Below are 13,674 nucleotides of genomic sequence, written 5' to 3'. Positions count from 1 at the left end.
AGAATGCTCGTGACTGGGTAATTCATAGAGAAGAGAAAGTGTTTCTCATGGGTCCGGAACCTGGGAAGTCCCAGCTCACCTTGCCTGCAGGTGCAGGTGTTGCCCTGTGGCCTCTGCGGGAGGCCAGGAGTCCTGTGTCCTTCCATGGGGGGAGGCAGAAGGGCACATTGTGTGATCCCATTCATGTGGGAAGACCCCTCATGGCCTGATCACCTCTGAACGACCCCACCCACATCTTATTAACACTATTGCATTAGGGGTAGGAATTTAACCTAGAATTTTGGTACCCAGAACATAGCAGCCCACTAAAGGGGCACCCACCTACCTTTCAGGCTGTATCTGCCTTCCTCTCTCACCCTCTTTGGAAACCTGTGGTCCATTAATAAAGGTTTATACTAGTGTGTGGAAGACTAGCCCTGCCACACAGGGCTGGATGCCTCTCCACAGACCATCGCACCCATCAATATCACGATGGAGTCAGGTGTTACCTTGCCACCAGCCCCGCTGTCCTGACCACTTTGTCCTGGCTGCCCTGAAACCTCAGGGGAAGGGGGCACCTGCCCTGCTGTGGCTCACTCCAACTGGCAACAGCCTCCTCCTGCCCACCCTGGCCTGGTGACATCTCTCCAAGGCTACTTCTGTGCACGGACAAGTGACAAGGTGTCTCTTGGTGTCCCGAGGTGACAAGAGCATGGATGCCCCTGGGAGAGCACCAAGCCCCACAGCCCAGCGGGAGCCCCGTTTCTCTCCCTCTCCCACGTGAGCCAGGCTCCTCCACACCGATCCTGCAGCACGTCCTCTGCTTGCGTTCCTCTCCCCGCGCCTCACTGTCTGCCAGCAGTTCCTCACCAGTACCTGTCTGATTCCTCGCTTCACACCTTCTTCCCACAGTTGGGGCAGAAGCCTCCTGAGTGCGGGTTTGTGTCTCAGGCAGCCGCTGTGGTCCTCAGAGCCCTGCAGTGGGCAGGCCTTTGTAGCAAGCAGTCGCTTAACAACACCTCCCAGTGGGGCGGGAGACTGGCTGGTTAGAAGGAGCAGGAGGCAGGCCACAGAAACTCAAACCAGACTCTGCCCTTCTGCATCTGTCCACTGTTGCAACTTGGTCTTGCTGCTTGAGCCTTAGTTTGCTCCCCTGTGAAATGGACTCATAATTGCCATTCTGGCCAACTGCAGTGTTAGCTAGTACGCCTGACACATCATAGGTGTTTTTAAAAAGGGGGGTTAAAACTCCTCCACTTGCCCCCTTGCCCGTGGCATGGCTGTCAAGGTTGGAAAATCTGGGTTTGGTACAGTCTGGCATGAGAGAAGCTGGACATTGCCACTGTGCCCTGGCCAACTGGAGAAGCCAGCAACTCCTCTCTGACCTTTGGCGAGGTGGGGTCACAGGGAGAACCACAGCCGCCGAAACTGGAGCAACTGTTGGGCAAGCACAGTGAATTGTGGCTCACAGGGGCAGACACTATAAGCTGACTTCCGTGGGAACCTGTGCTGAGACGGCAGAGCGTGCTGGGGCCTGCCGGGGTCTGCCGGGGTCTGCCGGGGTCTGCCGGGACCTGCCAGAGCCTGCCGGGGCCTGCCAGGGCCTGCCAGGGTCTGCCGGGGCCTGCCGGGGTCTGCCGGGGTCTGCCGGGGCCTGCCAGAGCCTGCCGGGGCCTGCCGGGGTCTGCCGGGGCCTGCCGGGGCCTGCCGGGGTCTGCCGGGGGCCTGCTGGGGTCTGCCAGGGTCTGCCGGGGGCTGGAAGCTCAGTGTGGACAAGCCTGAGAGCTACAAATCCAGGGGCTCAGAGGTTGGGCACCTCCAATTTTAAATATTTATTTGAAAGGCAGAGTTGGAGAGACAGAGAAGAGAGAAAGAGATTTTCTATCCTCTGATTGATTCCCTATGTGGCTGAAATGGCCTGAGCCGGGCTGGTGTAAAGCCAGGAGCTTCCTCTAGGTCTCCCACATGGACACAGGGGCCCAAACACTTGAACCGTCTGCTACTGCTTCTGCAAGTGTGTTAGCAGGGAGCTGGATCAGAAAGTGGAGCAGCCGGTCGGGACTTGAACTGACACCCATATGGAGTGCTGGCACCATGGACTTCAGCTTTGCCCACACAGCAGTAGCCCCCACCCCGCACTTCTGTACTTACCATTCACCCTGAGAAAAAGTTTCCACGTGCCGTCAGGATAAAGCATTTGATTTGATTCTTAATCATTTTATTCCCACCCTTATTTTGTTGTTGTTGTTGTTACCTGTTTTGAAAAGCAGGGAAAACTCCCATTTCCTGGTTTGCCCCCACAGCACCATCCAGAACCAAAAATGCAGCCAAGCTCTCCCATATGGGTGGCAGAAAACCGGTGCTCCCAGGGTCTGCAGTGCTGGGAGCCAGGGGTCAATTGCAGGTCCTCCAGTGTGGGAGGCAGGCCTCGAAACCAGCATATCACTGCCAAAAGCAGTGCCCATGCCCAGGAAAAGGTTCCCTCTTCCCTCCTCTCCTTCATCCCTTCCTCCCTCCCCTGATCCTGGGCCACCCTGAAGGAGGGACCCTGGTGGTGTCCTGGCAGCCACACCACAGTCCCTGTTCCACCGTCTTCTCCCTCCTGCCCAAACCATCACGAAGGGGCCATGAAAATTGACTGGTGTTTTCCATGGTCCTCCCTGTCCACCAAGGATCAATGAATAGTTTTGTCTCCCGCCCTCATTCCTATCACACATAGCTGTTGTGCTTACTCATGACTACGTCATGGTTCTCACCATGGAAACTTCTAGGGCACTAATCCAGGAGGAATTCCCCCACTGGAAGGAATGTTCCTTGAATCTCTCCCCTAGTCCAGAGCTGCCCTTGGCCCCTACAAAGACAGGGTCGCCAATGAGTAAGCCATGGCAGCTTCAGCCTTTGACCCCAGTTACTGAGCCTTGCTGTGCCTCTGGTGCTGGATGAGCTTGCATCGACCTCAGCCCGTCACCTTCCTGCACAGCCTAATGAAGCAGGTGCTAGGGCCAAGCATGGAACTGGATTACGCTCTCACGCCTGAGCCAAATGTCTCCTGTCCTATTTCCCAATTCCCTTATTCCAGCAGCACTCCCAAGTCAGGGGAGGTGGAGGATGCCAGAGAAGGAAATAGAGTGGATAATGATTAAGTTGTTTGTATGTGTTGCTTAGTGGGATCTTACCTCTCCTCTTTACCAGGGAAATTATTTAATAAGGAATGTTGGAATTATTCTCAGAGTCCGAAGCCGAGGGGACACTCAGGTGCTTTATGGTCTTTGCAAAGAGCCAGCGGTGGACAGGAAGAGGATAGCCTGGGCCTGGGGGCGTGGGTTCTGGAAGGAACCATCATGAGAAAAGTCACCCAAGCTCCAGGCGTGGCTCTGCCTAGTTTTTTTGTTTTTTTGTTTTTTTTAAAGATTTATTTTATTTTTAATTACAAAGTCAGATATACTGAGAGGAGGAGAGATAGAGAGGAAGTGGAGCTGCCGGGATTAGAACCAGCAGCCATATGGGATCAAGGCGAGGACCTTAGCCACTAGGCCACGCTGCCAAGCCCTCTGCCTAGTTTTTGAAACCAACAGAATGAAATGATGTGAGAGGAGAGAGACAGAGTATGAGCTCCCATCCAGTGGGCCAAGCCAAAGTGACACGTTGGGGAACTCAGCCCTGGTCTCCCACATGGGTGACAGGTACCCAAGGGCTAGAGCCATCAGCAGCTGCCTTCCCAGGGTGCACATCAACAAGAGGCCGGATTGGAAGCTGAGCCAGGATGGGAGCCAGGCACTCCTGTATGGGCTGCCAGTGTCCCAAGCATCAAAGCAACCGCTTCACTAGACTCACTGCCTGGCCTCCTCACCCTGCTCCTCTTAATCAGAAGCCCACAGCACTGGGGGTGATGGGGGAGGTCCCCAGGGATGGAGACAAGGAGGACTGCATGGCAATGGCCAACACAGCATGGTGGCGACCGAACCAGGCAGTTACATCAGGCATGGAGAGAGACCCAGTCCAGAGATGTTTAGGGGGAGGACTGGCAGGGCTGGCTGGAGAAGAAAACGAACCAGTGGTACCTCAGAGAAACATGATGTGGGGCCCCCGCATGGCAGCATAACCCCAGGGCAGTAATGTGGTGAGCCTGGTGCTTGAGAGAAAGAGTGCCCCATCTCACACTCCGACCTGCAGTGGTACTGGCCCAGGGTGCGGCTCAGCAGCCAATGATGAGACAGACAGAGACCCAAGGGCTGGTCTGAGGGCAGAGGGCAGGCCCCAAAGCTGAGTCCTAAAGGGGAGTGAGTGTTGGGATACTAAACCCAGCACAGCCCTCTGTTCTCCCTGGGCCTCAGAACCCCATCTCTACCTCTGTGCTTGGAGATAAGCCACTCCACAACCCCCCACAAGCCGACCCGGTTGTCACATTGCCCTTTGGCAGCCCAAGAGGAACTCCCATTAGAGGTAGCCAGAGAGACCTCAGACCCCATAAGTCTCTGATGAGCTGAGGGCTGGATGCGCGATCCCCTACCTCACCCCATCCCAGACCACTCCGAGCCAATGTCTCTGTGTTAACTGAGCCGCCACCTGTCAGCAGTAGCATTTGTGATGAGTTGGGGAAATGTCCAGCCCTGAGTCTTACACGGGGGGACTTGGGAGAGGGAACGTGGTGAGTACCCAGTCCCCTTTGCTTCGGCAGCTGCGCTCAGAAGCAGTGCAGCAATTAGCAAGAGGATGGAGGGAGCTGTGAGCTGGACTGCAACGTGGGAGGTGCCTATAGCCATGGCGGTGTGCCCCCACAGGCCTCCCCTGACTTTGCTCCCAGAAGCTGCAGACTCCAGACTGAGCAAGGGTGGAGCCTGCCCCTGGACTCTAACAGGGAGCCGAGAGGAGAGCTGGGCTTTGAGCTCAGTCACTTTGGATTTACAAGCGGGGCTCGGCAACGTTGGAGGCAAATTACAGCTCAGCCGTCTGGGCCTGGGCCCTTGTTCTAAGCCCTTGGTGCCTCTGCCCTGCCAATGAGGACAGGAGTGCTGGGTGTTGACTCCCCGTCCCTGGGAGAATCATTGTATCCCACTGCGCAGTGAGGTGTGTATATAGGTGGTGGCTGCCAGGCAGCTTGCTGGTGCTCCCAGCTCCAGCGCTCCTGTGAACAAACTGATTCCAACAGGTCTCTGACACACTGCCCAGAATGCTAGCAAGGTCACCCATCATGTACGAGCATCCTGCATGGTCCAGAATATCAGCCACATCCTTGGCCCACTAGATCCAGTCACTCCATCCCTCGGGTTGGAATAACCAGAGGCATCTGCACACGCACACATCACCACCTGTGCCCTGGGGGATCGACGTGTCCCAGGCTGAGATCCATGGCTCTAGGGCTATGCCATCCCAGATGGCACCCACAAGCCCCAGGGGCTGTGGAGCAATTCTTATACCCCTGTGACTGTCATATTTCACTGACAGAGAAGTCCCTGAGGGGGTCCCTGGCTCGGTGTGGCAGACAAGGCCGTGGACCGTGCAGCCAGGCTCACTCGAGGCCACATCCTGGCCTCGTTATTTCCCAGCTCTGGGACCCTCAGCAGTGGTTTATCCGCTGTGGGTCTCATGGCTCTCACTTTTCTCCTGGACCTCTGAATGTCCTCAGGTGCTGGTGTGGGACAAACCTTTCCAGATGCCAAAGTCGAAGCTTGTATTTCCTGGGCATCCACGGTGGGCCCTTCAGTTGTGGCACTTGGTGCTGTTCCTGCCATTGGGGTGGTGCTCTGGACCCCCTCCCTCCATCCCGTCCCCTCTGCTTTGGGGGAGCAAAGCGTTCCTCTGCAATGGGTGTGGCCATGACTGTCCTTGTGCCCTAGTGTGAGCAGTACACACAGGACTGGCTTCCCAGGCTCGCTGGGGCTCCTCTGCTCAGCAGCCACTTGCCTCCCCCCAAAAGCTCCCTGCCTGGTTGTTCTTTATTTAGTCTCCTCAAATCTGTTCAATGCCCCACGCCCCGCTCCCCCCGCTTCTGTTGTGGCATCTGAACCTATAAATAATTCGCAGACAAGGTCCTGTCTGCTGGTGACAGCTTGAGCTGTGTTCCCTGCCTCGCTCTGCACAATTTGTCTCCACGCTTACTCGATGGGGAAGAGTGGCTTCCAAGAAAGGGGGTCTTTTTCACGAAGTGGACAGTGCAGAGGGGACTGTCTGGCTCAAGTGTGGTTGTCCTGTCCCCCCTGTGGTTCAGAGTTGTCGCTCTGGGCCACAGCAGGCTCCATCATGTGCAATGTGGTCCTGGGCCTGGGACAAGGTAAAGAAGCAAGACCTGGGCCCTACTTGTCCGGCCCGTCAGACCTGTGATGACAGGCTCTAGGCTGGGGTGTGCTCAGTCCTGGGGCCTGCAGAAGGGGATGCAGCTCTGCTGAGGCGGGCTCCCCACGAGAGAACTTGGGGCCTGCCCAGTGTCGTGGGAGGAGACTGTGGCCCCTGAAATGGCATCTGTGCCGCCAGTGAGGCAAACACATGGGCTGCATTCCAGGGGGATGCCCTCCTGCTGCCCTGGGCCAGCTGCCCGGAGTGCCAGGCACCCCGCACGCTCACTGCTGGCACCTGCTCACCTCTCAGTGTACTGTTGGGCCACTTAACCTCAACTACCTAGGAAACGCAGACAGTGGTGCTGTTATGCGGATCCTGGCAACCCCAGATCACTGTAACCCACCACTGCCAATCCAGAGGCTCCAACTGAGCACAGCCCAGCACCGGGGAGCCGGGATGAAGGGGCAGGCAGGGCAGTCCAGATGGAACCCCTGCACTGGGGCCCCAGAAACCAGGCACATGGGTGGCGGAAGACAGAGGCTCAGGAGTGTGCCTGCACTCAAGGGTGATAAGCCACGGGGTGGGAGACTCCTCTCCAGAAGCCAGACACTGCACACATACAGCTCCAGGGGGAAAGGTGCCCTCGCTGGCCCTGAACTACCAGGGAGAAACAAAGGGGACCCTTCCTTGTAGTGGCCTTTCCCAGCTTGACCCCATCCCAGGGCTCAGATCCCTTGTGGTGTTGGGTGACTGTAGGTCTTCTGAAAAGATCCTGGAAGAAATGAGGCCTGGGCCTTTCTGTCCGAGCCAGTCAGAACTATGATAGTGTGCCTGCGTTTTCTAGGTTACTGAGGTTAGGTGACCCAATGGTATGGGAGAGGTGAGCAGGTGTCAGCAGTGAGCGTGCTGGGTGCCTGGTGTGCAGGGCAGCTAGCCCGCCCCATATGCCTTCACCACACACCTCCCTCTGGAGAACTGAACGGACTTCACACAGTGACCTGGAAGGCTGAGGAGGGGCTTGGAGACTCTCACTCCTACCTAAAAGTTAGGGGAACAAGTCCCCAAGAGTGCCCAATGGAACCAGGAGCGCATGCCCTCCCCACACTGGCGAGAGGGCCCAGGCCTCTGCCTCCTGCTGGTTCCAGCAATGCCCACAGCGCTGGCCTGGTGCTACTCGTCCTTCAGGCCAGCGAGGGGCTGGGCTGCCTCTCCACAGCAGGGCCTGCACTGCATCACCTCAGAGCTGGGCCTGCACCCACAGGGTCCCCAGGAGCCCTGTGAAATTGCCACCCTTGCCCCTTCCACCCCAGGAACCAGCTAGCTGTGTCCATCCATTGCGTAATCTCAGGGCTTAAAGGAACCTGATGTAAGCAGCTGGCTGTTTCTCCCTCAGCCCAGATGGGCCAGATGGAACCGTGAAAATGGCCACGTCAGGCCTGGCGCGGTAGCCTAGCAGCTAAAGTCCTTACCTTGCACGCCCGGGATCCCATACTGGTTCTAATTCCGGTGGCCCTGCTTCCTATCCAGCTCCCTGCTTGTGGCCTGGGAAATCAGTCGAGGATGGTCCAAAGCCTTGGGGCCCTGCACACACGTGGGAGACCTGGATGAGGCTCCGGGCTCCTGACTTCGGATCGACGCAGCTCCAGTCATTGCAGCTGCCTGGGGAGTGAATCAACGGACGGAAGATCTTCTCTGTCTTTCCTCTTCTCTGTTTATCTGACTTTCACACCTCCACTCCTGCCTAATGCCCTGACCCTCTTCCTGTTAGGAAGTGTGGTTTGGGGTGGACGTGTGGCATAGCAGGTGTCGCATATCAGAGCACCTTAACTCTGCTTGGTTCCAGCTTCCTGTTCACGTGCCTGGCAGACAGCAGGGCATGACCCAAGTCCTTGTGTTCCTGCCACATGGGAGACCTACAGGGGCTCACCCAGTTCTGGCTATTGTTGGAATTTAGGGGGTGAAGCAGTGGGTGGAAGCTCTCTGTCCATCTTTCAAGTCAATAAGAAATAAGTAAATTTGAATAATTGAATTTTACATGCATTCTAATGGAAAAACCATTATTTCCTTGCCATAAATAGATGTGAATTTTTAAAAAGAAGAAACAAAACTGTTGAGAGTAGTGTATAGAAAAAAGGCCAACATAAAATAAAGCTGTTGGAACAAAATAGAAGGGGTCTTCAAAAAGTCTGTGAGAAAAAGAGCTACTCGGGTTGCAGAAAATTAAAGCCCCTTCATATGCTGGTTCCTGTCGCCCCCTAGCGTCCTCTCAGAGCAGGCGCAGCCCTGGGGTTTTGAAAAGAGGACAGCGTGAAAGCAGAGCGACTTTCCTTCAGCGCCTCCTAGAGGCCGGTGTGTGATAGGGCAGCTCCCTCCTGCTGGCGCCCCGACATCCATTTCTCCTTGACATCGGGTGGGCAGCGGATGTGTGTGGGACCAGGTGCTGTTCTGGCACCAGAATCCCACAGTGTAGAGGGCAGAGGTGCCCCTGCCAGTCCCTGGGAGCTGCTGGCTTCTTTCCCTCCTGCGTGGAGAGCTGCTCACCCCAGGCTTGTCTTGTCTCTCTGCAGTGCTGTACCTGGAAGGCTCGGTCCTCGTGTTTGAGGACATCTTCAGACTGATCTCATTTTACTGCGTCAGCAGGTGAGTGGGCCAGCCTTCTGACACCCCGGGGTGCAAGGACTGAGCCCCCAGGGGCTGTGTGGTGGAGGGGCCGAGGTAGGGCAGGCAGGAGAACATTCATTCAAAGATTCTCATATTTTTTACTTTTGCTTTGGTGACTGTTCGTTAATGGACTTAGTAGTTTATAAAGAAATACCTGAGTTTAGACACACATGGATCTGGAAGTTTGCTTAACTGTAAGGTTTCTTGATAGCCATGCCTGGGGGGGTCTGTGACTCCTTCCCACAGCTCCATCCTTCTGGGTACCCCCAAAAGCTGCTCTGAAATGTGCGTTCACCCCAGACTTGTTCCTGGATGCAGGTTGTCTTTAGTAGCCGCTCCCCGCCCCATTAAGGGGATCCCAACCCAAACAGGCCACCAGCTATGACTGGAGTTGAGGAGGCAGCAAAGTCCATTGACATCATCCAATTGTCTTTATGTTCTGAGCACTCAGGCGGGTGCCCCAACAGTCCCCAAGGCTGACCCGGCATCTCCCAGGTGCCCCAGCGCCCTGTCCCCAGGGCTGTCCCGGCATCTCCCTGGTGCCCCAGCGCCCTGTCCCCACGGCTGTCCCAGCATCTCCCAGGTGCCCCAGCGCCCTGTCCCCAGGGCTGACCCGGCATCTCCCGGGTGCCCCAGCACCCTGTCCCCAGGGCTGACCCGGCATCTCCCAGGACCCAAGGATTTGGTGCTGGGGTGTGGGTACATCATACGTTTCCCTCCAGTTCCACCTGCATGCCTTCCCATCTCCACACCCTGGCAAGGCTGTTGAGGAAGGTGTAGACCTCAGACTGGGCAGTGTGCCAGGCTGCACCTGTGCCACTTGGCAGGAGGTGGCAGTGGTGGCGACTGAGGAGCAGCTGCCCAGAGGGCACTGACAGGCTTGGCACCTTCACGCTGGACCCTGTACTCACGGGCGATGTGGAGGGGAGAATGGGATAACCTGAGACAAAGGGAGTTAGCAACTTGTGTCATGCCTTAACATGCACTGGGACCCAGGGCACTCACACCGGGGACCAGCTTGAGGGCAGCACATGACCATATGCTGACATGGCTCTCCAGCCTTGGAGCGATTTGGAAAGTGAGTCAGGTCTGGATGTGAAGAGCCTGGATCCTGCAGCCAGTTTGGAGTCAAAGCTGCGGTCTCGTCCCCTGTGGGATGGGGCGAGCCCCATAGGGTCTCTGTGCCCAGGACCCAGCACATAGGGCACGTTCACATCCGTGGTTGAAAAGCGGTGGCCCCGTGGTGAATGCCCAGCCTGATGAGGCGTGGGGAAAGAGACCCAAGTCATGGGGAGGGGCATTCCTGGGCAGGCACAGTGGGGAGCCTCGCAGGAGCTATGGGATTTCAACAGACCTGGGTGGAGGGGACAAGGGACATCTTCAGAGGGCGGGGGCAGGCCACTGAGTGTGGGGCAGGGAACTGGGAAGGGGAGAGGGCCGAGGTGGGGAGCCAGAGGGAAAGGCAGAGCGGGCAGGGGTCAGATGCATAGCCTGGGCCAAGTGGCCAGGTGCTGGCAGATTGTCCTGGCGGGCAGAGGCGGGTGAGCTGAGTCACCATGCTTGCCAATGTGACGCACTGGCTAATGGCAGTGGAGCTGCCAGACAGCCTCCCTTTAAAATGTGGCGCGGAGGTCATGGCAGCTGAGCAGGGCTGGGATGGGTCTGTCTGGAGGGGAGACGAGAGGTCATCAGAGGCCTGGGGTCCCCGGGAGACTCATAGCAGAGTAGCAAGGATCCACCGTCACTCTTGGCCGGTGGAGAAGTGGAAAGCCATGGCCAGGGCCTTACAGAGGGGCTGGGAATCCGCCACAGGCCCTCCGCTGTGCTCCTGCTCATAGGGCTGCAGGCACCTGCCCTGGCTGGCCTGGCTGGGTCGGCATGAGAGGTCTGGGCACCTGCCACCAGCCCCGCCTCCACTGTCTCTGCCCTCCTCTCCCTCCAATCAGCTCCTCAGGAGAGCTGCCCCACCCCCTGCCAGGTATCAGCACTGGGAGAAGACAAGGGTCAGGCAGCAGAGCCAGGAGGCCCCAGGGGAGGACACCTGTAGCCAGGGGCCACCACGGGGTGCCTCTAGTGGGTGCCGGAGTCAGCCTGTGGTAGGGTTGGATGGAGCATGACCAGGGTGTGGTGGGGCAGCTGGAGCAGCCTTGGGCGTTGCCTGTCTCTGCTGTCTTCAGAGAGAAGGACCTAACTCGGGTTAAGAAGCTGGGCCAATGGCGGGGGAGTGGGGAGAGGAGACCAGAGGGATGTGGCTGCCAAGGGGGTTTGGTAGGGATTGAATGCCAAGATGTGGAACTGGAACCACATGTCCTGGGGGCCCAGCAGCGCCACCCTCCCACCTTCCAGGCTCCAGGCAGCCTGGGGCTCAGCCCATTTGCCCAGAACCCACCTTGTAGGCTGGGCACAGCCCTTTCCATGTCTGGGCCTCAGTCTCTGTATCTTTCGACTCCTTTTAAAGCATCTCTGGTGGGGGCTTCAGGTCCCCATGAAAAACTTTCTGACAGTGCTGCCTTGGCCCTCAGCTCTGCTTTCAAGGAAGCCAGAAGCAGGGAGAACTGCAATGCCATGGCGCCTGGCTCCTCCCCCATGCCTCAGTTCCAGGGAAATGTGCAGTCCAGGTGGAGATGCCAGCAGCCCCGGACTTGCTGTGGCTCTTGCTTTCTGGACTGCAGGTGTGGGATTTGGGACGGGGGTGCACACAGCTGGACCCTCCCCAGCCCTGACCTGAGATCCCTGCGTCCCCACAGAGATCTCCTGCCCTTCACGCTGCGCCTGCCCCAGGCCATCCTTGAAGCCAACAGCTACCCAGACCTTGAGACCATCTCCAACCTGGGCCTGGGTAAGTCTGTCCTCTGCCGCTTGGGAGAGCCATGGACCTTGGGACCTGAAGGAATGGGTCGCCCCTGTTCCTGCGTCCGGTGACAACCTGTGCCGCGGGCTCAGTCAGAGCGGGAACTCAACCCCAGCTCCCAGCAGACCAGCCAGCCAAGCAGGGAGACTCATTCTGGGTGGGCAAGCAGGGGACAGGTCGGGGCGAGGGCACAGGGCTCAGGGAGAAGTGGAGTGGTGGTCAGATCACGAGCTGGTTGCCAGCTATGCCCTCATCAGAAGAAAACGCAACAGAAAGGAGGTCACCCCTGAAGACTGCCCTTCACCCCCATGATCTGCTCCCTGCCCAACCAGCTGGCCCTCAGCACTCCTGCCCCCACCTTCCTGGAAGGGAGAGAACGGAGAGGAAGGGCCTGGAACATGTCCGGCTCCTTCTATATTTGGCCTCCACTGAGCATGTGATAAGGATGGAGCAGGCCGGCACCAACCCAGGGCAAGGGTCTACCTATGCCAACCCTGGGAAGTGCACCCCACCTGTCAGTGACTGGTGGAGAGCCAGGCCAGTGGTCTGTGCACGTGTGTCAGGGGTGGAGAATGGCCCGTCCAGCACAGGACAGGGAGAACAGTGGGCAGCTGTTTCGGTAGTGGCTGCAGCTCTGAGAGCCCCACATTCCGTTACACTGAGTCAAATCTAAGAGTGAAAGCAGGCAGTGCTGCCCTGAGTCTCACTTGAGGGACCCCTGAGCCACCTGCGTTTAACACAGTGTCTGCTACAGCGGGCACTCCAGCTATCACTGTGGACTGAATAGAAGCCGTGGAAGAAGCAGGTGGTGGGGGGAATGCAGGGCTGACCTGAGATCCCAGGAGACACCTGCTGGTTCCCAGGGGCCCCTCCGTAGCTGTGCAAGAGATGCCCCAGGGCTGCCCCAGTCAGGGGCTGGGCAGCAGGAGGACTCAGGCCCCTGGTGTCAGCACTTAATGTGCATGGACAATGCTTTCAGCTCTCTGGCTGCGTTGGCTCATTGCATATTCAAACAGCCATGCCAAGTAGCCATCATTGTCATTAATATTCCCATCTTAAGTCGGAGGACGCCCAGGCTCAGAGTACATGGCAGGACTTGGATTTGGACCCCAGGCCGTTCAGCCCCAGCAACTCGCACCCCCTCGTGTTGCATTCATTCACCTCATCCCAGATTCTTGATTACCTGGTTTGTGGATTTTCAGGCGAGTTTTCCACTCACAAAGGGAACAAACACTGAACTTTACTCCATCTGCCTGAGGATTTACCCTCCTAAGAGCATCAGTGTGGCACAGGCAACAGTTTTGTAATCTACAGTCCAAGGTGTCCCCTCGACCGACCGACCTTCCTTCCTCTCTTTCTCTTTCTTTTTCTTCCTTCCTTTCTCCCTCCCTCCCCTTTTCTTTCCTTCTCTCCTTCCTTCTTTCTCCCTCTCCTTTAGTTTTATTTTTTCTGTATATGAGAACATACAGTATTTGTCTTTCTGTATTCTACATGATGACCTCCAGAAGCATCCATTTAGCTGCAAATGGTAGCTTTTCACTCTGTTTATAGCTGAGTAATACTCTGTTGTCTGTATACACCACGTTTTCTTTCTCCACTCACCCGGTGGTGGACAGCTTGGTTGACTCCCTGTGCCGTTACACACATGGTGGTGCAGGTATCACTTTGACTCATTGTGCCCGTGTCTTTTGGATATATACCTGGCAGTGGGGTTGCTGCATCATATGATAATTCTGTTTCTAATTTTTTAAGCAGTCTCCGTAATGTTTTCCACGATGACTGCATTAATGTACACTCCTACCAACTCAGCAGCGTTTCCCACTCTAGGATGTTCATCGTTCTGACGGAGGGAGGTGCCAGCTCCCTGGGGTTGTGACTTCTCCGGTGATGCCAAACTTTGGTCTGTA

The 13,674-nt window shown here is 56.9% G+C and overlaps 1 protein-coding gene across 1 annotated transcript in view; it reads left to right on the top strand.

Moving 5' to 3' along the window:
* RIN3 (Ras and Rab interactor 3) overlaps positions 1–13,674 on the top strand; it is an 88,584-nt gene that overhangs the window by 41,039 nt on the left and 33,871 nt on the right. The window contains exons 4-5 of the mRNA XM_058655104.1: positions 8,823–8,895; positions 11,664–11,755. Of these exons, the coding sequence (XP_058511087.1) occupies positions 8,823–8,895; positions 11,664–11,755 (165 nt within the window). The remainder of the gene's footprint in view (positions 1–8,822; positions 8,896–11,663; positions 11,756–13,674) is intronic.

The sequence above is a fragment of the Ochotona princeps genome, chromosome 26 (assembly GCF_030435755.1).
Source record: "Ochotona princeps isolate mOchPri1 chromosome 26, mOchPri1.hap1, whole genome shotgun sequence".
NCBI classification, from domain to species: Eukaryota; Metazoa; Chordata; class Mammalia; order Lagomorpha; family Ochotonidae; genus Ochotona; species Ochotona princeps.
Note: the sequence above shows the minus strand (reverse complement) of the source record. Positions and strands in the feature narration are given on the sequence as shown.